The sequence below is a fragment of the Amphiura filiformis genome, chromosome 5, assembly GCF_039555335.1.
Source record: "Amphiura filiformis chromosome 5, Afil_fr2py, whole genome shotgun sequence".
NCBI classification, from domain to species: Eukaryota; Metazoa; Echinodermata; class Ophiuroidea; order Amphilepidida; family Amphiuridae; genus Amphiura; species Amphiura filiformis.
Window position 1 is genome coordinate 62418412 of NC_092632.1, and position 27201 is coordinate 62445612.

At 38.4% G+C, this 27201-nt stretch overlaps 1 protein-coding gene across 1 annotated transcript in view; it reads right to left on the reverse strand.

Annotated features, from left to right (window-relative positions):
* The window catches only part of LOC140153506 (BTB/POZ domain-containing protein 9-like), a 38785-nt gene extending 23514 nt beyond the window's left edge, over positions 1-15271 (reverse strand). The window contains 4 exon segments of the mRNA XM_072176274.1: positions 5745-6009; positions 7176-7542; positions 11219-11547; positions 15090-15271. Of these exon segments, the coding sequence (XP_072032375.1) occupies positions 5745-6009; positions 7176-7542; positions 11219-11547; positions 15090-15092 (964 nt within the window). The 5' untranslated portion in view covers positions 15093-15271.
* Positions 15272-27201: the final 11930 nt, after the last annotated feature.

The following is a 27201-nucleotide window of genomic DNA, read 5'->3' on the forward strand; positions in this document are numbered from 1 at the left end:
TGAGGTTAGCTGTTAGCACCGCTAACAGATTAACCTCGCGGAAGAGTTCGGCGTTGCCCGTGGTCGTTCGCTACCTTCCTACCGAGGTGCTCGGCAAGCGTGGTAGCAACGCTAGAGACTCTGATAAGCGGCGTGCTCGCTTATCGATGAGCTTTAGCTCCTCCTCCCACTGGGGGAGAGCGACCCGTGCGCCTTGGCCGATAGCGGCAGGCGCTTGGCAACGTCGGGATCCATGTCAGGGACCCTGAGGTAGGTTTCGTAGTCCTCCTGCGAAACACGCAGTGGAAGCGTGCAAGCACGCGGCGTCGAAGCTCCAGCGAGCCTGACAGCCCCACGAAACCTACCCTTGAGGTCCGCCGGGGAATGCAAGTGCGGGCGACCCTTGTGTGGACGCCGCTAGCTGGGCATCCTACTGAAAAGATGCCCTGGTCCTCCTGAACGGACTCCTCCTGAGAGAAAGCCAGGCCCAAACCTTGGGCCACACGGCTCATCACCTCAGCGGTGTCCGCAGGCAGACCATTGCTAGCGAGTTCCTCACGGGCAGCGGGGAAGGATACCTGAAGCTACCTGCACAGCCTCATCAGACTGTGAGTCGCTACTGGTTTCATCTTCCGACTCCTTTCCCTCGCCTTCAGACTCTGACTCACTCTCTGATGAGGAAGAGATCTGACGACGGGCATCTGAAGGTGGACAGGGAGGTGTCGCCACCGTGTGGCTAGCCAACTGAACACCAGCAGAAGAGGGAGTACTCCCACCAGACCCCGAGATGCTAGCCATAGCACCCCGGGATCCGCGACTCTCGCTGCTGTCGCCTAGCCATAGCAGCGTGCGGCCTACCCTGAGCTGTATCAGGGTTAGCCACTCGCCGCCCAGCCTGGGTAACAGCTGGTGGTACTGCTTGCCCATCGCTAGGCGGCACTTGCCACGGTGCTAGACCGTGGAAGAAACCACCCTGCGGCGGATACCACGGGGTATACCCTGTCGGTAGCTGACCCTGAAAGGATCCGCCACCAGGGAAACCCCATGGAGCGGCAGTACCAGTACCGCCTCCCCCTGTTGCCACAGAGACTGTGGTAACCAGGGGCAGTACTGCGGTACCTGCGTGGTTGTAGCGTAGGTGCCCGGTAGGGCTCCCGGCTGCGTACCACTGTACCCATGCCTCACAGCGTGCCCCGCTAGAGGATCAAGCCGTGTGTATGGGGACCCCGCTATACTGGCTGTCCCTTGGCTAAAAGGAGCTTGCCTAGTATCACGGGTAGCTGAGCGTGTATACCCCCGATCAGTCACCTCGCTACCTGAATAGGTAGTATCAATCAATGGAGCCATGCTCCGCTGAATAGATAGTGATCGATCATAAGAGGGTAATCGACCCATTGACTGTAATGGATCACCACGCTCTGCTGGCTCTCGAGGACATAAGTGGGTTGTTGATCAGCCAGGCTGTTCAAACTACCTACCCTAACCTCTTGAGCCTCGCCCAAGGTCGCTGTGTGTGGCGGACCACTCACGGCAGCTATGGGCGCGTGCATAGTGGCTACCACTGAAGTCGAGCCGTAGCTCGTCTCGTTAGCTGCCACCGTTTGCACTTGGGTCGCTGTCCCGTGAGAGACTGCGAGCCCAACCCCGGTATAGCCGCTAGCCAGTCCCGGAGGACAGCCGGCAGCCATTCCAAGGCCCAGGGCATCACTCGGCGGTCCCGCCATGGAACGCTGCCGTGTGACAACCCCAGTTGGTTCTGCTAAGACTACACCGAAGCGTTAGCCCGGTATCGTCTCTGCTAAACCCATGCACGTTTTCATTCGACCCTTGTGGAACCCCAGGCAAGCCTGGGGTTCCACTGGCACGCTGCGTGCTACAGACCGGCCGAGGCAAGCCCGGAGGTCCGTTCGCACGCTGTATGCTAGGATTCAACCCAGGCAAGCCCGGGGTACCCTTGGCATACTGTCCGTCGCCGGCTACGTCCGCGGGTGCTAGACCCGCTCGTTCGCCAGCAATAGACGGGTGTCCACCTGCAAGAAACTCGCTAGAGATCTCACTGGTAGACTGGTACTCGCCTGTTAGGGCAAGTACCGCCCTGCTGCCTGCTACTAGCTTAGACGTTAAGTCAGTGCTTTCGCTGGCTGCTAGGCCTTCGGGCTCGCTAGCAGTCCGCGGAGGGTCCGCCTGCTTGCCCGGGACAGGAGCCCCAGAGGTTACCTTAGCGTGGCCCTTGCCGCCGCGCTAGTACCTACCATATCAATCTTACCTGTAGGCTTCTGTTTCTTAGTCTTCGTCTTCTGTCTGTGTCGAAGACCCAAGCGAAGCGCTACTTTCTAAATCCTCAAGTGGATGTCCGATAAGCCTATGCAAAAGGAAGCACACTTATTTGATTTAGAGCAATCCCTGTGGGTGTAGCAGAGTGGATGCGGGTCCCACTCTGCCACAAGGGAAGGGCATGATTGACAAGGCCTGGACATTGTAGTTATCGGGGAGCGTATAGCACTACCCCCCCGAACACAAACTCAAGCCCAATAAACAGACCCACACGCACAGTGGCTGACGCTGATGTAGTGGTATGATATAAAAATATATATACAAAGGGATGAAAAACTGAAAACCTTTTGGTTATAGATTTGTCAGGCTGGTCCTTCGAAACCCACGAACTCTTAGCAGTAACTCGTCATCAGACGCGTACTGAAAGATATAACGATAGAGCACACCATAAACATAGCGATAATCACTCACCATACATGTATACACAGTACTGTACAAACATCTATTGTAACTTACTAGTCTGCTATAGTTGTTTTACGTGAGAACAAAAATAAAATGGCGCCCTAAGGGCGGCCATTTTGAAAATGTGTTCCGTGATCTGAACGGAAACACTCATACAAGCTAAGTTTTTGGATCGTTTTGTCACTTTTCTAGTCGAAAAATGTCGTCAAAACTATCTCCCTAGCGTACTATACTGGTTGGTTTTTACCTCAGGTGTAACAAACAAACTGTATATCTCGATCCTTTGGTTCGTAATGATACTTAGCGTTGGTAAAGAAAAAATCCACACGTCTATCTCATCTAGAAACCAAGGAGGATAAGGGATGATTATCGTGTGTGACGTCACCGAATGGGTGAGTCCACTCGGGGATCGGGGGTTTTTGTTATTTATTCATTTATGTGGGACAAAATGACTATTGGTTTTTTCCGCATCTCGGGATCGATGCAAGAAGTATCTTAATCAACATCGGAAACGGTAAGATCGACCGGTGTACTGAGTCTCTTAATTCTAAAATTTGAGCCAAATCGGACAAACGGTTTTTGAGATATTGCTGTTGAAAGATTCTTTGTATTCTATTGTTTTTGCCAATATATTGATGAAGTTAATGAGGAAAATTGGCAAAATGTGCTCATTAATATTAATTTTTGCCAATATTTTGCCAATATTTTATGAATAAACCTTCATACTACTTTTACATTTACGAATTTTGACCTGACACTTTGCCAATGTGTCTCTATGACCTAAACCTTTAACATGTGATTTTCCCGCCCATCTAATTTGCATATTTGCATAATTAATTAGCCTTAAGTATAATGCTAATTAATTATACAAATATGCTAATTAGATGTGCGGGAAAATCACATGTTAATGTTTTAGGCCATAGAAACACATTGGCAAAGTTTCATGTCAAAATCATATAAAATAAAAGTAGTATGAAGGTTTATTCATAAGATATTGGTATAATATTGGCAAACATGAATATTCATGAGCACATTTTGCCAATTTTCTCATTAACTTCATCAATATATTGGCAAAACGATAGAATACAAAGAAACTAAAACATGTATATCTTGACAACCGTATGTCCGATTTCCTTCAAACAAAACCTATTTTGCTCAGTGTATTTAGCTTAACTTATTTAATCTATTCAAATGGTTCTAAATTTACTTTCTGTTTTCCAGAAACATCGTTTCGAACCCCCTTAATCATCACAAGAAACCTGAAACTAACTCATCACAGGCAATTGCTATTAACAGCAACCATGCCACAGGGTTAATGAACTCTTACTGTATCATAGCCTGTACTGTTTCTGTATCACATCCTACATGTAGCTGTCCAATGTACATGTAGACTACAAGTTTTTCATTTTCGACAGTCAACCTTCACTATGGACCATAATGGCCTCATCCCAATGGCATAGTTCAATAACCTCAATTAAACAATCATTGTGCAAAATTTGACCTCAAGTTGCAGAGTATGAGTTTTTGTACCCAAATTTTCAAAGGTAATTCAATGAATATACAAATGTATTGGGGTCAAAGAACTGTGCCCTGATAGATGAGAATGTTGTGGATCCTAGTGCTTCACAAGCAGCCATATGTGTCTTGAGTTTGCAGACACCTGTGTCTGAGTTTATGAGCTGACTATTCACACTGTACAAGTCACACTCACCGTTCATACCACAATAGCTATGACAACTTTTTTTCCTAAACACAATGGAGTAGGGTCTTTGAAACAAATTTTTTCTCAAAACAATAGGAAGTAAATCCCCAAATGATCAAATATCTGTTGTATATTCTGGCCTGGCAGCGAATGATTTCTGCTGCATGGAATTTACAACCACCTTCGTCCCCTATCTACGCTACTAACTATCGTCTCGCTCAAGCATGATTAAAACAAATATCAAAGGTTTAAATCCCTTCTGAGAAAAATCTCCACAAATAGATTCAAGAGAATCGATTCTTACTTCTCAAAACACTTGCACATTATTGTATTAGGGCTCATATTGAAATACCCTACCACGTTTTCACACAGAAAGAAGGCAGGATTCCCTTCGCTAAGCGCGCGCCTCAGGAAAGCTTGGTCATAAAACGGATGGATTATATGCATCAGTGATACACCCTGCCCAGGATTTTAACAAAAGATGGCTAGCACAGGAAAGCTGCAGGATGGCGCACACCTTCCTGTGTAAGGGAATTTCAATATGAGCCCTTAGATTAGTTCCTATCACCAAGACTCTCATATTGGTCAAATTCAGTTCTTACAATGTTTACATGGTTTGGTTTTGCCAGTGATGTTGAATTTGGAATTGATGTTCAAAACACCATTGCAGGCAAGGCAGACAGTGGCAGTGCTAATATACCAGGTCACTTGTGTTGCTTATTAAAAAGCACATGCTTTTATCATCATCAGATGTACTTATTTGTGCTTAGGCGACAAAAAACTGTTCTACGTACGTGCCAGACTCAACCACATTTAATATGCAGGTTTTTTTTAAAGATGTAGGAAATTAAAAAGGGCTTTTTTTGGCTGAAGTGGATTAATTTTGACTGCAATTTGTTGAAAAAACAATTACAAAATATGTTTGTAAAAAAATGTCAGATTATTGAAGCTTTCTGCAATTTTTATAAGGTTATTTAGCCTCTTACAAGCCCTTCTTGGTAAATCCGTCTGCCTGTAGAACAGCATTTTTTTGTCAATTTTCAGTAGTTCTTGGATTAATTAGGGAAACTATTTGGTACAGAAAATCTATGACTGCATGCTGTAACTTGTGAATATCACTAGGATCCACAACATGCTCATCTATCAAGGCACAGTTCTTTAACCCCAATGCATTTGTACATTCATTGAATGACCTTTGAAAATTTGAGTACAAAAACTCATACTCTGCAACTTGAGGTCAAATTTTGCATTATGATTGTTTAATTGAGGTTATTGAACTATGCCACTGCAATGAGGCCATTGTGGTCCATAGTGGATCAATATTTACCTAGAGATCCTCTGTAATTCAGATCCATATCTCTGCTTTCAGATTTCACCTTGGTAGCGTCCAGTATTAAATCGGCATTCATCAGCGACGACGGCCGCACTATATTTAAAAGTTCATGCATATTCATGAGCGGTAGCCGGATGGCCTGTACTATTTCGGTGGAATCACAGTCAGGGTTGTGCTCCACCCATTTCTGGATTGCTCTGAATATATTAATTTCTGTTGCATAGAATGAATCTCGTGAGATGACTTCTTTGAGTGCTCCCTGTGTGGACAAAAGCATTATGCAAATTATAACAAAGAAAGGTCAAACCTGAATATATATGCTTTGTGTTACCTTGAGTTTCATAGTGATGTAGTGGCATTTGGGAGATGCATATTTTGCTGGTCACAGTATTCAATTGCACATGCAAACTTAATTGCGGTGAGCATATAGAAATGAACACATACAAGGGCGGTTTGTTGGCATACTTGCAGAGCAACAGTGTGGCGTAAAACTGACATCACTACTAAACACAAAGTGAAATTAACAAAGTCTGCACAAGAAGTAACACAGCTGTTATAAATATGCCTATAGCTTCAGAACTATTTTCACAATATTTTCACATAAAAAGAAGGATAATTTATTTACGCGCATTTTGATACCCAATTTGTCCAGTTTTGTTCAATATTATTAATACAGCAGTGTTTTGAAACAAAGATATCCGAATTAAAAAGTTGCAGCTATTTGTATTGATTTGAAGTAAGCGCAGAGATAATGGCGTGCTTTACGTGCTACAGTGCTGGCATAATAACCATTGATCGCTGTAAACTGCAACTTTTAAATTTGGGTATATTTCATTAAAAGCACTACTGCGTTGTTAATGTTGAACGACATTTGACAGATGGGGTATCAAAATGCGCGTAAATAAATCATCCTTCTCTCTATGTTGAAATATTGTGAAAACAATTATTAGTTCTGAAGCTATAGGCATATTTATAACAGCTGCTTTACTTTTTGTGCAGACTTTATATTGGTAGCATTACAAAAATCTGTAAATATTGCTTAAGAATTGAAAGGAAAAATCTTGCTTAAGAACTGAAAGCAAAAATCTTGGTGATTAAAAAAAAAGTTGGAAAGTGATCAAACAGGGTCAAGGTGCAGGCTAGGTAAGATGTTTTCCCCAATAAGATTCTTATAAGAAATTTGTCATCATATTTGACATAATTGTTTTTGCCAGCTTGATTTTTTTAAAACTCTAGTTTGATTCAAAAGTACTAATCTAACTGCAACAAGAATTTTGCATCTATACCTGAACAATGTAGTCCTTGCAAGGCACTGAATAGAAACTTGTCTGCTTGTATTATTGCCTTGTTGAATTGTATTGTATTATTGTAGTTGATTGGAATCAATTTGTGAGCATTTTTTAACAACATTTTATCTCAACATACCTCGGAGAGCGCCAGAAAGGAGTCACTTTCCATCACATCCGTGGCATTCCTATCGATGAACTGATAACACGTCTCCTTGAGAGAATGTAATGAATACAGACTAGCTACATCGTATATCATACACACGTTGTAGATGCTAAGAACGGCCCTTAAATAGTCCGATATGGCCCCTTCTAACTCCACAAAACCATACTGATGGGCTAACCCTAGCACATCTAAAAGAGTGTCTTCTTTAAGCTCTAACAAGTTGAGTCTACCAAAGTAAATGTATTTGAGTAGAGCTTCAAAGGCCAATGCCGACGTTTCTGGTAGTTCAATTTCGTTGCAATCAGGCGCGGACTCTTTCATGCCACCAAACAGCATGGCCCTGTAGATATGTATAATAAAGATGAAAATTGTGATTTTTCCCATTATTTTATCTTTTTACACACTTCCGTGCCCCACTACAGACTAAATATACAATGTGAACCTTTTTTGGCATGTGAGCTCATAATAGACTTATTCGCAGCTCTTCAATATACAGTGTAATGGTACTTTTTATAAGTACTTTGACTTAATTTGGCAATGTATGTTACATCTTTACAGTGGTCATGGCCATTAAGAGCATGGGCGTGAAACTCGCCTGACCCATGATCAGAGAAAGGAACTTCCATGAATTTATGGGAAGTGGAAGGCAAACCATGTACAAATACATGTAGCATAGACTACATTACCGATCATTATCCACAGACCCTGGGGAGGGTCAGTTATATAATATAAAATATACTTCTAACAAGTTTCATAGACAAATAATAATCATCAGTTCTTTCAGCTCCACTGATAATAATAAACAAGTTCTATTTTTAACTTCCAATATTTTATTGTTCTTGAGTTATTACAGGATATTACTTGATTTTAAAACAATGGACTTCCACAAATCAATTTTACCATTATCTCCCTTCCCTTGCAATTGTCCTCAAAATTTAGGGCAATTAAGAAGGGCAATTAATTATGCTGATGTATTAAAATACTTTTTTATTATTGACTTTTTACAGATATCTGATGAAATGAAAACGGGGAAATGCCAATCATTAAGTGTTTTATGTTCATTTAAGTATCAAGAAGTACTAGCCAATATAATTGAGGTCTGTGGTGGGTACAAAGAGTACAAGGATGCATGGCCACTTATTTTCATAATAAACATTTGGTTTAATTGTCTATACCAGTAACAATATGTCGGCAAAATTATATGTGACACAATCCGGTCCATGGGGGCCAAAGACGGCAGATTTGATATTGAGATAAAGGCAAAAATATGGAGTAAAAACAATAAAATACATAAGAAAATAGATATAGACATTCCAAAATTTCATAACTTTAGAATCAAGTATGCAAGACATTTGGTTGGTGTTGTCAGTATATGATAGCCTAATGTAAATGTTTGTATATTATAAGATAATAATAATAAGTAACTCAATTTTCAAAAATACCTCCTTTGCCCCCCCCCCCCCACGGCAGGTCGTGTCACATATGAAATCCCCACCTGATATGGTAGTCTAAACTAGGCATTTTTAAATATAGATTTCTACTGTAATTGGCCATTTATTTTTTGCCATCTAATTTTAAAGAGGAAAATTGCTCCCCTAGGTATTCCCATAGAAACCAATGTAGCTATAAGATTTGATGACTTTTCAATAATTTACCCCAAGATTCAGTCACGCTACAATTTGTGGGCAACCCCTATGACGTCAATTCAATCTAAAAAGGTAGTCATAAATTAATGCAGACAAACCACACGCCCATCTTTAAAACTAAATCAAAAGGCAATCAATAGGACAAAGAGAGGATGGGACACAGTAATTGCGGTAATGCCGTTTTATCCGTTGATCTCAAATTAGCTGCAATTTCCTTTTGCCCTTAACACACTTGAGGTCAGTATAATAATTATGATCATGTGCAACATGATGTTGCTCATCATTTCAGAATGAATTTAATACCGTGTCGGGCTCAGAGGGAATATAGAATTTAATGTGTCAGAGACTAGCTAACTATCATTTGTAATTAACCAAAAAATTGAACTAAAAATGGGGGAAATAATACTAGTAATAGACAAAGGAAATGAACAATAAGACAGGCACTGACTTGATTAAAACACATGGGTGTAATGTCACAAGACATTTTGCAAATTCATATTTGGATCACAAAATTCTCCTTTAACCTATTACTCAATATCAGACATTATTATGTTTTGATGGATCCAAGTTGTGATAATATTGGATCCAAAACATAATAATGATAAAATTGGATGCTTCACGCCCAATATTTATTGGTCTCGCTATGAGTTGTAAAATATTGGACTTGACTACGTCTCGTCAATATTTTTAAACTCATAGCTCGAATTAATAAATATGGGCTCAACGATCAATTTTATATCATATATGTTTGATATTGAGTAATAGGTTAAAGAATTTTGTGATTCTAGCATCCTCTTTTTATGTTACGTTTGAGCAAATATCCCAGAAAAAAGTTTATTCCCAAAATTTTACAGAACCAAGCCTTACATTAGACAGACACCGGGCGATTTTTACCCAGTGGTTCCAACCTTTTGGCTCCTGGTTGAATTGAAAAATGTATAGACCAGGTGCCACTAAAAACAAGTGTTTGGCTCTTGGTATAAAAGCTTAAATTGACCAGTATAATTGACTGGTTTTGTGCTCAGTTGGCAGGTAAACATACATGACAAACCACTATATTGCTTTAAAAAGAAAAAAGAAATAGTCACATTTAATTCGTCTTACAAGCAACTAAAATGCCCTTAAAGCCCTTAGCAAGTAAAGTATTAATATTAGTCCAGATGCAATTTAAATTTACCTTGCCACTTTGACAGGGTTCGATTTAACTGGTGCTCCCCATTTTGGACAACCTGCTACACAAATTTCAGCTTGTATAGGAATTTTTTCAATGTAAACATGTGCTAATATTATAAGAACAGAACATCGCCTAAATAAGGTTTTCGCTAAAAATTGCTACGCAAATTTTTCAAAGTAAATCGAACCCTGCACTTTGACCTTCTTGAGTCCCAGAATCCCAATACACTTGTTCATTGAAGTTATTGCACTTTTTGAATGAAATTTACTTATCTGGTTCAGTTCATGAAAAGAGTGGGTCACTGGGTTGCCACTTGCCAGGTTTTATAAATTTAATATATGGATGTTCTTTCTTTGATTTTGTATGATTTAAGCTTGGTCTACCATGTAAAAATGATAATGTTGGAATAGATAAAACCTGTAAAACTAATTTCTTCATTTCTTGAAATTGCTCCTGGGTTTGCAAAAATGGCTCCTGGTTCAGCAAAAATCCCAAAGACCAGGAGCCGCTTTTTTGCTCCTGGTCTTGACATGCTTAATGTAAGGCTTAAACAGAACAAAAATAAAAACTTGATGATATTTTTGCTAAGCGAATGAATCTGCAAGAAATGTTTTGCACATCATAAACATTATGTAGCCAGAGGTGCAGCTATGGATCACGAGATGTCCCTTTTAGAAAAATCTGAAATCTACTAAACAATTTTCTTTTGGAACCAAGGGATATCCCGAGGGGCATATATGGTGTGAGTGGAGGTTATGAATTAATTGTCAGAATCTAAACTGCCCTTTAAGTTGTGTGTTATGGCTACCCAAATGTACTTTCACTCTCAGTACATGATCCCGGGACATGATCTATGATGACCCATAAGGTTGTACTAAGCATTGTGCTGGATTGCTGTCATAATGTTAAGATGTTAAGTGTATTGCTGATGTTTGAGGGGACAAACCAAAAGTGATGTCCTATCCTGTTATAAACGAAAATCTTTTCGATAGGAGTGTCAAAAAGTCTGATTACGCTTGTAATAGTCACAACAACATCGGTCAACATTGACCTTTCATGTTGAAATTTTCAACACTTCACACTAAGTCTCAGGGAAGGAGGGAGGACACAGCGTCGTCACCCGGGTCAGCTTTCAAATGCACAGACTTTCGTTTATACGTCATCTAACTTTTGGTTTGTTTCCTAAAAATACAAACCTGAAAAATTGACATCTGGATGCAAGAATCACCCGATGCGCGCAAAACTTGCGATTTTCCACCACCAGCGTGATATCGCTGTAGTTTTCATTAGCGAATAAGTTGCCTATGTCCTTAGATAGTATATTAGCATGTTCTACTTCCCCGACAGGGGTGTTGCCCTCCACAGCCCCTCTGGGATGTAAGCTATGGCCATGGTCACTCATAGTTGCTGTCCTGGTGGGTGATTGATTAACATCAGCAGCAGCTACAGCAGCGGGGGGATTCCTGTCAGCCACCCCCAAACCTACCCGGTTTGGTAGCAAACGTCTCAGTGATCTGGCAAATTTCTGTTGGTTCGAAAAAGAACAAGAAAAATCTGTTTTGTTAGATGGAAATTCAAATTAAGTTTTACAGTGTGTGTTACAGTGAAATTTAAGATCGGTTTGGTCAAAAAATCTTTTTATTGGATGTATGGCATTGTGCACCATTTATAACAACTGCCAACTGGGTGGGATCATGCAGTGGCGGCACCAGGAATTTTATTCTGGAGGGGGCATGGGGGGCAAAGTGAATTTCAGGGGGGGGGGGGCAAAATCAACCAATTTTACATAATATTGCTACAAAAGAGGAAATTTACATAATTTTGGGGGTTTAGCCTCAAAAGTGCCCCCCCCCTGTAGTGCCGCCACTGGGCTCATGAACTATTTCAGCTGAAATCCATACACTCCCCTATGGAAGACTTCAACCTCCCTCCCACACAGTGAGTGTGAATTTCAAATGAGGGTTACCTGAATGGGCAAAATTCATTGTGTGAGCAACTGATCAGTAGCACAGCACATTATGTATACAAAGTTTATCTTATAATGAACAATATTATGATATTATTAAGTATTAAACCCTTTACCTTATTGTTGGTTTGATTTTTCATTGCACTCAATCACAATGAAAGTCATGTTAGAAAAATGTCGGCAATTTTATAAATCATACCGTCCTTCCAGCTGAAGAATCATATCCTGACATTTTAGTAAGTTACATTTCCTGGAAAGTCCCTGACATTTGTCATGTCTCTAGATAATTATTCCAAATATAATATCCTAGTTTGCTAGATAGGGATAATGTCAACCAACTTCTTCTAATTCATTGCCATCAAGTGAAAAGGATAGCAACTTTGTACCACACAGACTTGAGAAGCTCTTGTTATGAGAGCATACACATTTTTGCATTCATGGTGTACAATATACATGTATATATACCGGTATTTTTTTATCTGATTAATGACATCGACAAGGATACACATTATTTTAATTTTTATTAACCTAATCAGTTCAAAGTCTATACCAGTTGGTTCATGCAATATACATGTAATGTGATAGGGTAAAGGGTATCATTACAACAGGGGTGCGAGACGCCTCTAAAAAAAGACAAAAAAGGAGGAAAATTACTGAGGAAGCTGAAGAACAGTGAAAAATCAGGGTAAAAATGCCAAATATGGGCTGAAAATAAAAGAAAACAGGTAAATTTTGTCAATAAAAGAAAGCTGGAATCAGCTTAAAAGCTAAACTCTCATACCCCTGTTACAAGCATGTTAATGTTATCGCTGATAAAAATATACGCTTTGATATGGCACAACTTTATGAACCCTTTAGTCTTAGTAAATATCTTGAGTTCATTAACCTATAAACCCGGGATTAAATCAATGACAACAAATACCTAGTTTATCATGTACTGAACAGGTGACAGTATTATGAATGTTCATTTAAATGTATGCATACACACAAACAGGTGTCAACTGATTTAAAAATAACAATTCAGCCAGCCAACAGAATAGGCGAGAATGCAATAGTGCCCAGGTAGTAAGGTACTATTAAATTAAAGTTAAATTAAAGGATCTACCCCTTAATAGCTCTTGGCCAGAGCCCTCGGTGTACCCTTTAAGAAGATCCAGTGATCCACGAGTAAAATAAGCAAGTGAAGAAAATGTATAGTAAAACATGATATCACTACCAGTACTAAGCATGCTAAGGCAAAACTACATTTAGTCACCAACACATCTGTGCTCAGAAGTAACAGACCACTGCACTATCTCCTTGTCGAAGGAAGGCAAGGCACATGAGCAAGCGAGCCAGTGGCTCACCAACATCACAACAGGGCCACACTGCAGGAAAGACCACTGATGACCCCACCCCACTAACGCGAAAGTCCACTAACCGACGCGCCAGCGGAGGTGTGTGGTCAGAGGGGATATGGCATGGTTTTTCAGTTTTTCTTCTATTGGGTGGAAAATAGGTCGGCTTTGGAGCAAAGCTACCCCTTAACAGCTCCCCATTTTACACCTGAGTCATATGATTTTAATCACTCCCAAGTCCCAAACCATAATCCACCATCATGATAGTCAACAAATTCACTATCTATGGCCAGTTCTAATAAGGCCCTATATATTTTTACAAGCACTTTCCTCAAGCAGTGAATCTCATTATGGAGATCACACACGTATGTACATTGTAGGGCTGCTGAGAGCCCACAACCCCTTTTCAGCACCTATGTCACCCAAAGAAACCATTATTTTTAACATGGTCTCTGTCACCCTTATTTTTCCAATCGATCCACCACCCAAAGGCCCTTGTTTTTCAATTTGACAAGCAACTTTCATTAACATATTTGTGTGTCCCCCCTACCTTTCGGCAAAATGATCCATCTTTTGTTCTTTTCAGAAAACTTTTTGACAATTCTGGCCGATTGGCCCCCCCCCCCCACAATTTAAGGCAAATTGATAGTAACTAGCGGGACACCAGCGCTCCGTCTGGTCCCGCTAGATGAGTAAATGGGGCGTCCACGAAAACAGGAGGCATTACTGAATAGATAGAATAATTGAAAAGGTTAATTTTATTTATCTAAACCTGACATTCCTTAGGCCAACATTTTCATTTTAGCTTATTTCTTTCTTTTGAATTTCTTTTACACGGGCCACTTTTGTTTCTTTTCCTTATATTTATAGTCTTCGAAGGCCTAATCCCGTTTTCCCTGCCGATATCCCATCCCGTATACCATGTATACCATAAACCATAACCCAGTACGCAAGTGTGCTATGCGCTCCCGTGCGTGCGGGTCAGGTGGCACGCGTTGTGTACGCCGACGCACTAACGACGCGCTTTCTGCTAGATATGTGGACGCGTTGGTTAGCATAACCCGTAATGCCGTAAACAAACAGCCGCTATATATTTGCCCGAAAAACTCACTTTTCTCTTGATTTTGAGGCCAATTCTTGACCGTTTTCAACCAAATAAAGTGCAATGCATTCCCCGTATATTCCTCAATCTCCCGTATGAATTTAGAGACATTGGGATTGAAACTGACGGAGCCTTTCAATCTTCATACCCACAACATTAGCCTATTTATAGTAAGATGGTCAGTCCCACACCTATCCATCATGTATTAAAGTACCCGCGGCAGGGAATGAATTTTTACTGTGACCAATTCAGTAACTCTTGATAAATGCATTTCATTCTAATCTAATACAATGCGAACCCACTGAAATCATTTACTCATCCGGAGTCTTGCACCTAAATAGATGCCAAACTTTTCTAAATTTATGAAGCTTAAAATCAAAGCTTGAACTTGAAATTTAAGATTGACATCATCATTGATATTATTTATGAATGATATTACATTATGAATCCCAAAAATGCATTGTCACATGAAATGTAATTGCCCATTTCGAAAATACCTACTGTCAACTATTTTTAAACATATAAAGCATACCAATCGTGAGACAAAATTATCAAGGAATTATCACATTTAAACACCTTACCCAAAGCAATTGGCTCCTTACGTAGCTCAACAGTACGCAATGGCAATTGATAAAAACACATTAATTAAAAAAATTATTCACCATTTGTTCCCATTTCTGCAGCTATATCCAAAAATAATATTCCACCGCGCGAAGAAAACAAAAGTCCGATTCACTACATCCCATTCATAAGTTGAAACACGGTTCAAACATTTTATCACCAGGATTAGCAGACATCAAGTTGAAGCCAAAACATGTTATTGAAAGTACTGATTCTCAATGAGTGAGTCATGCAATCAGCAATGGGGGTAATCAAAAATTATCACTCTAGAAGCATGGTGGATACTTCTTTTTATCCTTTTAAAATCAGGGGACATTAAAGGAAGGTGACTCGATACATTTTGAAAATTGAATTCTTTAAAACTTACGTATAACAAAAAATGTCGTCCCTTTCAAGCATTCATGCAAAAATAATACAAGTTTTTTCTTGTAAATGTGTCTAATTTCTTATGGAATTACTGATATTCATGCAGTGTGATACTGGTGTTTAGTTTGTTCCGAAATAAGACTCATAACACTGTGTATTGATATAGAATGACAGGCAAGCAGTTCCAGGCCCTCGAAATCCATGATAGCGCGCAGCTGAATTCCCAGAAAAAAAAATTGGAGGTCACAGAAAAAAATTGGAAAAAAAAAATTTTTTTTTTTTTTTTTTTTTTTTTTTAATTTAAATTTAAATTTCTTTTCCAAAGTTTTCAGCGACTTTGGAGAACCACTGGACCTATTCTGAAATTCTAGGATCATTCACAGTTAATTTGAAAACAATTGGAAAAAATTATAAAAAAATTACAGTTTGTTATCTTACTATGCAAACCACTAACTAATGTTTACCTCTTCATCTAGCACATATTATAAATGCATAGAAAACGAATGCATGTATAATAATGTGATAGATGAAGAGGTAAACATTAGTTAGTGGTTTCCATATTACGGATAACAAACTGTAAAATAATTTTTTTCTAATTTTTTCTAATTTTTTCCAAAATAACTGGGAATGATCCTAGCACTTCAGAATACGTCTGATGGTTCTCCAAAGTCAACAAAAACTGTGACATGTTTTTTTTTTAAATGGATTTTTTTTTTTGAATTTTTAACTTTGTATTGTGCATTATATCAGTGACCTATCAGTCACGTAGGCCTTGTTATAAAGTCAAAAAATCGCTTCAATGAATGATTGTTATGTACAAAAGTATAGGAAACTGCATTTTTAAAAGCACATTTTCTATGTGAAGGAAGCATATTTTTCAAACTTGTAAAAACAGGTCCCAGAATGTTTTTTCATATTTCAAAGGTTGCAGTCATCAAATGATTGTGTTGAAATTGTTGCCAGATATGGAGTATAAATCCCTCCTGAAATGCAAACCTTCAGAATAGGTCTAGAGGTTCTCTACAGTGACCAAAAACTTTGAAAAAATTAAGAAAAAATGGATTTTTTTTTAAATTTTCACCTTTGTATTGTGCATCAAATCAATGTCCTATCAGTCACGTTGGCCTTGTTATAAAGCCAAAAAATGGCTTCAACGAATGATCGTTATGTACAAAAGTATAGGAAACTGCATTTTTAAAAGCACATTTTCTGTGTGAAGGAAGCATATTTTTCAAACTTGTCGTAAGAACAGATCCCAGAATGTTTTTTCACATTTTTTTTCATTGTAGTCATCAAATATGTGTTGAAATTGTTGCTAGATATGGAGTTTAAATCCCTCCTCAACTGTATAAAAGCCTAGGGCTTCATTTTCACCTTGTTCTTTATTGTTGTTTTTCTATAAAATGTGTCTTCTGTGAAGGGGCTTACAAGGGTTTTTACAGTGTAGAAACCCTCTAGCTTTGGGGGGCTTCGCCCCCTCAACCCCGCCGTCAGAGGCGATACTACGGGCGCTTCGCGCCCTACGTTCATCATGTAGGCCTACTCTGTTTTCTAGGTTTTCAATGTTGGCAGGTATGATATTTCAGAGTTTTTTTTTTTATCAAAGCTCACTCTCATGCCTGAATTAGAGCCTCAGAATGGTGATTTCTTACTTTAAAAAGTCTAAAATCCATGAGTTTTTAAAGCTTTTTGAGCCCCTGGACCCCAACCGTTAAGGGCGAGCGACAAGGCACTCGCGAATTTCACAGAAAATTTAAACCAACATAGTTTAAGTTCCCAGACAGGAAATATTTTTCCTATGCCCTGCAGTTGGGCGCAATTATTGCATCTGCTAGTTGTGTGTTGCGTAATGTGTGACTGGCGCACGCTTATGTGAATTTATGCGAACGTGAGTTGTGACTTTATTGATGTGCGCAGTAAGAAAAGTCAAATAATTTCCGCCTTATATAAGACGAACAAACTTTAGTATGCAGTGTGATGATATCATTTACATGATCATCAATGTAATATATTGATATCAAATGTAAAGACCCTATTTTTCTCATTGAAATTCTAAACATATTGAAATTAGGAGTTCCAAATCAGTGTATTTCTGTACGTATACCACGTTTCAGACCAATTTAACAGTTTTTTAATGATTTCTTAGGATGTCAATTTGAAACGCCTAATGTCAATAATGTTTTATGAGAAAAATATGACCTTTCACCTGCTACCAATTCTGCATTTTGATGGGGTAAAGTGGTGGATGAGATGTCAATCGGGTCACCCAGATTGAACTAATGAGTGGCCTATTCTTCTTTTTATTCTGTTAAGGATCAGCCTCAGGAGACATTAACCAATGAGTGAACTTCTACTCAGTGCCACATTGCAAGCATGACAATTAGCCAGAGAAGATATTGCACACTTCCCATAATGCATTTCTCCAATTTCAATTTTCTGCAATAATTTGCTATCTAGTGCAGCATGGGTCGAATATCGATAGTAACGAAATGTACCTCAACGAACAGAGCACATATATGTTTATTTCGTGACTATCGACCCATGTTTAGCCAGTATATTCTCAAAATAAAAACAAAGGGAACCTGTACATTAAAAAGTAATGGGCGGGTGATGTACTATATTATGCTGCAAAGGATTGTGGGAAGGGTAAGATATCTTCCCTGACAATTAGCACTTCCTGCAGATAATTGAATGGTCATATCATCATGATCATTGTTTCTGTTATAAAATTCAAGGAGAGACAATATTGAATATAACTTAAGGCAGGGTCAGTCGCAAAGATTCTCGTAAACAGATTTGCGTGAATCAAAGTTGATTCTCACAAACTTTTGTAGTTTATACAGAAGTTGATTTGAAGAATCAAATGATTCCCGCAAATATATTCTGCAAGAACCAAGATTGATTCTCGCACTGAGAAACAAAATTCTGACCCTGTCACATGTGTAAGGTGAGACAACATGGGTTTTTTTCAAACCATTTCTTTTAGTTTATGTGCTACCCTCCGTACCCTAAAACGTATACAAATGTATATATCCTAACTACCAATCTAAAAAATTGCAAATCATCAGCGTTTGCACAGTCACCTACCAGCATTCAGTCGAGGCTTGCGATTGGACACTACAGTATGCTAGCGAATTATCGATCAGATATCGGCAGTCACCTTTCCTATAAGCGACGGAATTTACGTCACAAAGAAAAAACCTGCTATGTATGGCACTCCTTGTGATTGTCTTTACATCGCCACATAACCAATCATTTACCTATCACCTATGAAATGAAATCTTTCTCCAAATCAAATTATGTTGGCTTTTATTAATTCATTACCCTGTGTTTTACTATAATTGGGTGGAGTAAAAAGATTTGCAAACAAAAAAGATATCTCAGCAAATTAGCCAATATCCTCAAATAAATAATTTGTGTGTGCATAATTTGGCCAAGCTTCAATATTTGACAAGTGGTTCTTATAAAGGTTCACTTCCATATTATTATAATGAAATCAATATATGTGAAGAGTGAATCATTAAATGAATTAATTCTTAGAACTGATAGACCATAGACCCTATGGATAGACATGAATTTCATACCAATAGAGTGTATGCAATAAACCAACCGGAACGGTATAACAATTGAAATGGCAGCCATGCTGGAGGACAGTTCTAGGATAACTTAAGATGACAGACGGACAGGTCTCTAGATCGATTCCACAACCATTCATACCTATTACACGTTTTATTGTATTATCATCATCATGTGAATTTTCCCGTGGTACCTTATAATGGAGAACAGAATTTTATTTAAATGAGGATGACTCTGTTATGAGTTATTGCATACCCTCTGTTATCACAGTAATGACCGCTTAAAAACAAAGTCACACCATAGACCCTGGAAAAAAGAACTTCCAGGGTCTATGGTCACACTGGGACCAGGAAAGGCTGTATATGATAAAACGGAAGTATGTGCCAGTTGATGAGCCCCTTTTGGGGTTCCTGTGCCTCTCCTAAGTCCCCCTTGTTTTTAGCTTTCTTCAGTTCTCATGCCCTATAGTTTGCAGACAGTTGCTAAAAAAGTTGCATTTTCATATATTCAATTCACATGGATTTGGCCATAAAATATTAGCTGCAAATACCTTACTCAATCAGGGGTCCATTTCACTAAAATTTACAAAGCTTCATAAGTTTCAAAATTGTTCGTAACCAAGTCACTAAACTCATTTATGAACAGTACCCTTTGTTACAAGTGATAGGGTTTCACTACATACTCATTTATGAACGGTACCCTTCGTAAGTACAGGAATTGACTACAAGGACCCTTCGTAAAGTTATGTCTAGTATTTGGGTATTCATAACTTTTTGAAAGGTTACTTGAGTTACAAAGGGTTAGCAGTTTTGGACCCCAGTTTGTTTACAAAGCAATTTCAGTTCCCTTAAATTATAATTGGGGGGGGAGGGGTCAGTATCAAATTAAAATTGTACAATTCTATCTTTTAAATCTGAGAGAAAAGATATGTGAAATCAGTTGTGTTAGCTGTATAGTGTTAAGGAGTAGGCCCATTTCATGGTGTTTTTTTGGGGGGGGGGGGTGCCAAAATCAAATACCGTATTGTTTGTAATAAACGTTCCCCCTCTAATAAACGCCCCCCTCTAATTTTTTTGTGAAAAAATTGACAAAAATGCAAGAATTTTCATGCTATATCGTGTGAGTAAGCTTAAAAACTTGCATCAGTCATGTCAATTTTGTCAGTCAGTGACGATCGCAAATTGCATGGACAAAACCTATTATGACTCACACTTCCATCCATTCCATTGCCTAAATATGCTAGAATTTCACCAGATTCTTGATTGATGATGCACTTACGGGTGTAATTTTGATGTATTTACCACGAAAATGATATTTTCCATGGGCGTCGCAATAATACTAGTACCCGTATAGCCGTAAATCCCTCCTTTCTACAGGAGGACCATTGGGAAATTTAACCCGATTTTAAAGGTTTCTTCACTGACAATTCACCTTCAATAAACGCCCCCTTTTGAAAAATGCAACGCCCAGGCGTTTATTACAAACAATCACGGTATAATAAATATAAAAGAAATCCTACACAGCAAAGTGTAAAAAAGAAAACAGTTGCATAGTATTTTTTTTTTGCCACCTTTGATGCACCTGATTTTGATGCACCTGTTTTATGTGTTTTTTTTAATACCCTGCCCTCCCCCATTTAATTACCGGTTCCATACTATCTCTAATTAACACCTTGTGGGTGTCACATTTTCCAAAAGGGGGTGTTAGGATAGCTGTTGCAGGCAAATAAACTGGCCTCAAAAAGAAACTAGGTCATATCTTAATATCCTGTCCATAAAAATGAACAAAAATGCACACACAATTACTTCAATATTCTACTCTAAACACTGGTCAGCAGTTGTCTAACTGACACAACAGCAAAATGCACTGACATGGAACATCTTCCTGGACCACATTCACAGCCCAATTATTGGCACCCAACACAGGAAATCTGTGAGTAAATGGAATAGTGTGGAACAAGACCTGTTTCTTGAAGAAAGTGTGTGAAAAGCAGAAGCAGTCCCGTCACGTTGCACACTATACCACTTACTCTTTTGAAATAATCAACTGTGTAAGGATCTTGTAGGCATTCTCACAGATTTCTTTTGCTGGGTTTCAATTATTTGCCTGTGAATGTGGTCCCAGAAGCTGTTCCGTTTCGGTGCATTTTACTGTTGTGTCAGGTGGACAACTGCTTGGTTACTGACATGTGTTTAGAGTAATGGACAGGATTTTAAGATCACCTTGTGAAAAATTGTAAGTTTCTTTTTGAGGCCAGTTTACATGTAGCTCCTGTGTCAAATCAATAAAGTCACTTAAATCTTGGGGAAAACACTGTTGAACACCATAGAGGTATTTTAATTATAATTTTATATCCAAAAGTTGTAAAAGCATTAGGAATGAAGTAAAAACAGTCAATTTAAGAAAGAAATTAACTTGCATTGTACATTTTCAAAAGTGGTTGAAAATTGATTTAAATATATGTGATTAAAAAAAAAAAAGTCATGTGATTTAATTTAGACCACAATTTAAATCAACATGATTTAAAATCAAGCAACCCTGGCTGAGTCCCCATGTAAGTATAGAGTGGGTCCATTTTTTTAATGAAACAGGTTTAGTTAACAGTGCCGGGGTACCCTCCAGGGGTACCCTTTATGAAATCCTGATGTGGCAGTGACGTCAGTCCGCATTTCATTGGGCGCAGCTTCAAATCAAGTCGCTAGCATTCCCTCAAAACGCTGGCGTACACACACTTACAGATGCCGTACATATGCAAACAACTGCCTCAACACGTTGACTTCACAGCCACATGAGGGGAAGAATGGTACAGTAACCAACGTAATACAAACAGGCAACACATCGTATTACTCCTTATTCCAGAAAAATACAGCACTAATTTTGGGGGATTAAAAAAATATGTGACACGCTCTGGTCCATGGGGGCCAAAGGAGGCATTTTTGAAGATCTAGTTACTATAATTATTACATTTTATAAAACATTTAAATAAGCTATCATTTACTGAAAATGTGCCCATCCACCACAAACTGGTCGTAAAGTAGGCATTTTCCATTTTGAGATACAATCAAAAACAGTATATGGATTTCTATGTAAAGTATATTAGGAATTTGACCTTTGCTGAACCATAACTTCACTTCCAGATGTCCGATGAAGCTGGTTGAGGTGTCATTTTTAAGCTGAAAATCTGCAATAAACAGAAAATGACCTAGAGCCGACTTTACTACCACTTTGTGGTGGATGGTGACAAATACGAAAAGCCTAGCATACTTGGTTCTAAAGTTATGAAGTTTTTTGATGTCTATTTTCTTATGTATTTTATTGTTTTTTACTCCATATTTTTAGCTTTATCTCAGTTTCAAATTTGCTGCCTTTGGCCCCCATGGACCAGATCATGTCACATATTATCAAGTTTTGCCAAATGAAACATAGCTAAATCCTAATCATTCATTTAGTACTAAACATGCTAACTGGAGATAAAAGAAAAGGTTCACTATTTTCGTTTAAACCGATGTCGTTATAACGGGGTTCTACTGTACATGTATTTGGGCAATTGCTACGCCAGTCAGCGTGCTTGATTCTTAAGAACCATGTGGAGGTGATTTTCCAGTGGTGATTCAGCGATCGAGTATAAATTCAGCTTGACAACTTGTAGCTGTAAGGACATCTTGCAGCTGAAAGGACAATACACGGAGACAATCACTGACACTACAACAATGGCTTGTTGACATGCATCGGGTGGATTTTACGATCGAGGTAAGGTTTTCGGCCTGTCCCAGTTTTTTGCGGACACTTTGATAACAAGAAACTTTCAAGTGTCATAGGGTAGAAAAGATAGCTGTACAATTGTCCAAAATATACATTTTGATATAGGCCTAAAATTATGTGCACAAAATCATAGGTCCATACATTGCCAAAAGGCTTGGGATGTTATACGTAGTGGAGTTCTGATTGGCTAATTCACAGGCCTCGAAATAAGAACAAAAATCCGGACCCTTGCCATTTTAAGGGTCCTCACCAATTTTCAAGCCTCCGACCCCGGACCCTTGCCTTTGAAATTTCAAGAATGAGAATTAGCTACGGCGATCCGGGTTGAAAACTTGATGGGAAACTAAATTGACTACTCAGGGAGCTGTACATATGTGAATCGGATTTTTCAGTGGAACAACAAAACTAGGATTTTTTGCTCTTTGCTTGGTTCAATTTTTACGGGTCACACGGACCTGTACCGTCGGAAATTTGCGGGTCAGCGCCTACTTTCACGGCTATTTGACGCAAGGATGCGCCTTATTTCGAGTGCTGCTAATTCAATCGTTTGACAATCGTAATCATAAAAACAGCAGACAGGTAATCTGATTGGTCAATTACGCAACAAAATCAAACTAAAAAAATCAAACTAAAGTCTACTATAGCTAAAATAATAGTTTCTCGATCATGAGAGCTCAATAGGCACGCAATGAAAATTGCATCGGCGACCGGCGTACAACGCCTACCACACACGCTTTGGGTAGCGCTTAGTGCCGTACTATTACGCTGACTTTCGTATTTAGGCGTGGCAAAGTCGATTTTGAGTCTCCCGTCGCCCGCCCGCACTTCATTTTCGGGCCCGCACTTGAATTCATTATTGCGATTTTGAAAAATAAAAATAAAAACCTATCATTTTTGCCAAAAAACGATGAAAAGCCGTGCATTTTTAGTGGAAAAATCAAATTCAAAACATCGATTTCGCTACCGGCATGGCAGTAAACTCATTGCGGCCTGTTGATTGGCATGTGATAGTGATAGCCTAGATCCTGTAGGCCCGCTTCGCAACGCTTTGTAAATATGTTGACGCCGCAGTCCTTTTCCACGCGTGCGTATCATATACTGGACTGAAAGACTAATGCTGTCATTGGCAGATCAATGATTCTACAGTCATGACAGTGCTGTTCGCGAAATCGCACAATGAATAGTGATGTTTTGCGAATTTTAAAAAATATATTGATTCTGTTATTTTTGAATTTCTTTTCATAAATATCAATCATATACTTTAAAATAGTACTTGGTATCGCTTTTACATTATTTTACTGTACAAAAATGGCACAATATTTCAACTCTGCTATATTGTGACACTGTTGCACGAAATATGCGGTCGAACAAAAATATTTTTCAATGTCTGATTTTTTTTTATTCTATAGTGCTGTTTGTGACTTTGCACAATATCGTTGTTTGTGGTAATTAAAGAAATATATTAATACTGTTAGTTTTATATTTGTTTTCCCGATTGATCAATTATTTATTTTAAAATAGTATTCGACATAGTTTTAAATTAAATTTAATATGCAAAAAGAGCAAAAATTATATATTTCAACTCCGTTGTGTTTATGACATTGCTGCAAGAACTATGCGGTATTCAACATCAACAAAACACGCGTGGGGTTTTCCCTTTTATTTGGTTGGCGCAAGATTCGATAGTGAAGTTGTAAAGCTTACCAATTCATGAATTGCAATTGTTTCGTATTTTGATTTCAATTTGATGGGACTGTGCTGACGTTTGTATTAAAGATTTGTCATGTATATATCAATTAAGATATGGTCATTTTCACAGTAAAGGGTGTAACTTTTGATTTTTAGGGTCAAAATTTCAAACCACTTAAATATGTTTCTGTTTACTGTAATCATGCATAGAAGCAACTTAAATTCCAGTAAAATAATGTTTCAAGGCTTAAACCTTTTGATTTCGGATAAAAATTTGACATTTCCATAACATTTTGGTTAAAATCTAAGAAAAAATGTATTTTACATAAGCTCAGAAAATTATGACATGAAAGCTGGAATACATGTGAAATCCCATTCCAAAGTAAGTCAACAGATATAAGTTAAATTTTATACCATGTTTTGCTATGTTTGTAATTGCAATTTTGAAAATTTTTAACATCAAGGGTCATTTGCAATGGAAATTTCCCAACCTTAAACATATTTTTTAAGTTTTAATTGGGTTCCTAAAATAATTTGAATGTCTAACTTCATGTACAAATACTACTTGATGAAAGGACCGCCCAGCCAAGTTTCACAGAAATTGGAGTTATTTTCTAGAATTGGCAATTCAAGCGATCTGTGTTTCGGAGGCTTCAGTTAACAACTCAGGTGATCATAAAAGTAAAATATTTGGCTAACTACTACAAGTTGACATGAAAAAATAGGTAAAAAATATCGCAATTACCAATTTTCATGCATTGCTTCTAAGTATTGAATTTCAGTTGTGACAAAACTTAAATTATCACAGCAAGTCATTTTTTTTGTTTCGGTAGGCTTCTTGTTAACAATGGTTAAACATTGCAGAAGTAGTTTTTTTGAAAACAACACTGTTGGGATCATCTAAGCTGTTATTTTCTTGTGTGTATTGAATCAATGCTTCTATCGTGCAGATATTGTAGATTTATAACATGGTAATTTTTTCACCCATTCGTTAAGTATGGTGTTATTTTAATGTGAAGCCTCCTAAACGGACTTTCTTGGGTATCAGTATATTTTTCAAACATTAACCATAATATCAATTTTTTTTTTAATTTATGACATTCTGCACATATCATGTATAACAATTACAATGCAGATATCAATATGGAACACACCAATTTAGATATGCATAGATGATAATTAACCTAATTGTTGTTTCGGAGGCTTCATTTGTTTCGGAGGCTTCAATTGTTAACGGAAAGTTTGTATTGGGTCCCATTTTCAAACGGTGATATATATCTCCATGATTTAAAAACAAGTGACTTGAGGATCTACTTTGCTACATTTTGATAAATAGATTGGATGAGCTCTTTTATTTATATTTGCCCAAGCTTGCTGAACAGTTTGTTTCGGAGGCTTCAAAAAAGTTAACGGAAAAATGGCTCTTTGAAGTCAAGATTTTATAAAAATTTTAAAAGCTTGTGAATCGACTAATTTTTGTTACCCATTTCAAGTTAAGATATCAACTGTTATGAATCAAGAAGAAGTGAAGAAATAACCAAGAATTATGAACCAAAGCTATACCCACAAAGTTTGTTAACAATTGTTAACGGAAAATGAAGCCTCGAAACGACAAATCTCAAGTCCGGTTCTCAAAAATACAGGGCTGTTCACAATTAAATCTAATGTGGCAGTGTTTACTGAACATATGACCGTACTTTCAGGATAAGAAAAATTATCCATGAACTAACTGAAGAAAACACAGGGTTTTACAAAAATGTTACTGTTTTTATAGTTTTTCAAAATGGCAATATTAGGTACATTTAAGCCTGCTAAAACTGAACGCAGTAACTCCCGAAGATGATTATGCTACCCAAGGTAGCTGCTAACTAGATGACTTATGTGGCCAAAAATCATGGAATTCTGTGGCTTTATTAGAACACTACGGATCAAAATGTTAAAAATCCAAAGTTACACCCTTTACCGTGAAAATGACCATATGCGACAGTGGTCGTACTGTCATGCAGTGGACGATATCGCATGTCAATGACACTGCTGATTTTTACGACATATAATACTAATAAAAAGAAAGGAATTGGTATCAATTTTGACCTTGCACTTATTTGCAGCCTCTTTGCAAGTTTATATATTTGGTTAAACATCCTTTGAGTGAGTGAGCGGTAAATAACAACATGTTTTACACTCGCATTTTGTTATATATAATGAAAGTCACAAAAATAATGAATAATGAATAATGAAAAAGTTACCTCACTTGTTTTCAAAAATTATGTGACGGGAAACTCAAAATCGATTGTTCGGAGCCTTACAAACAGAGAGGTAGACAAAAAACCGTTCCGCGTGTCCAAACACTCAAGTATGGGTGGTCCACAATAGCGTGATTCACGTAACCTGAATAGGGATTAAAAAGCTGTCACGTAGAACCAAGTGCTTCTATTGTCCAATTTGCCATCAAGATTTCATATGGAAACAGTTCAGACCCAGTACAAGATCATGTCAGAAATTAATATTTTGTTCTGGGGCAGTCTGGGTCTGATTATTCGGACTAGGTAGCGCTGCATTTCCTGTGCGTGCTCAAACGATCGCGCTATCGTGTCATTCCACTAAACTTGCAACATTACGCAGTGCACGCAGTACATTCATACTCTCCTGATTGAGAAATTATTATTGTAGCTATAGCGATTTGCGCTCATTCAAAAGCACAGTGCAGTGACTGTCATGAGTGTATGGCACTCACCCGGGGGCGCTCATTTATGCATTAAC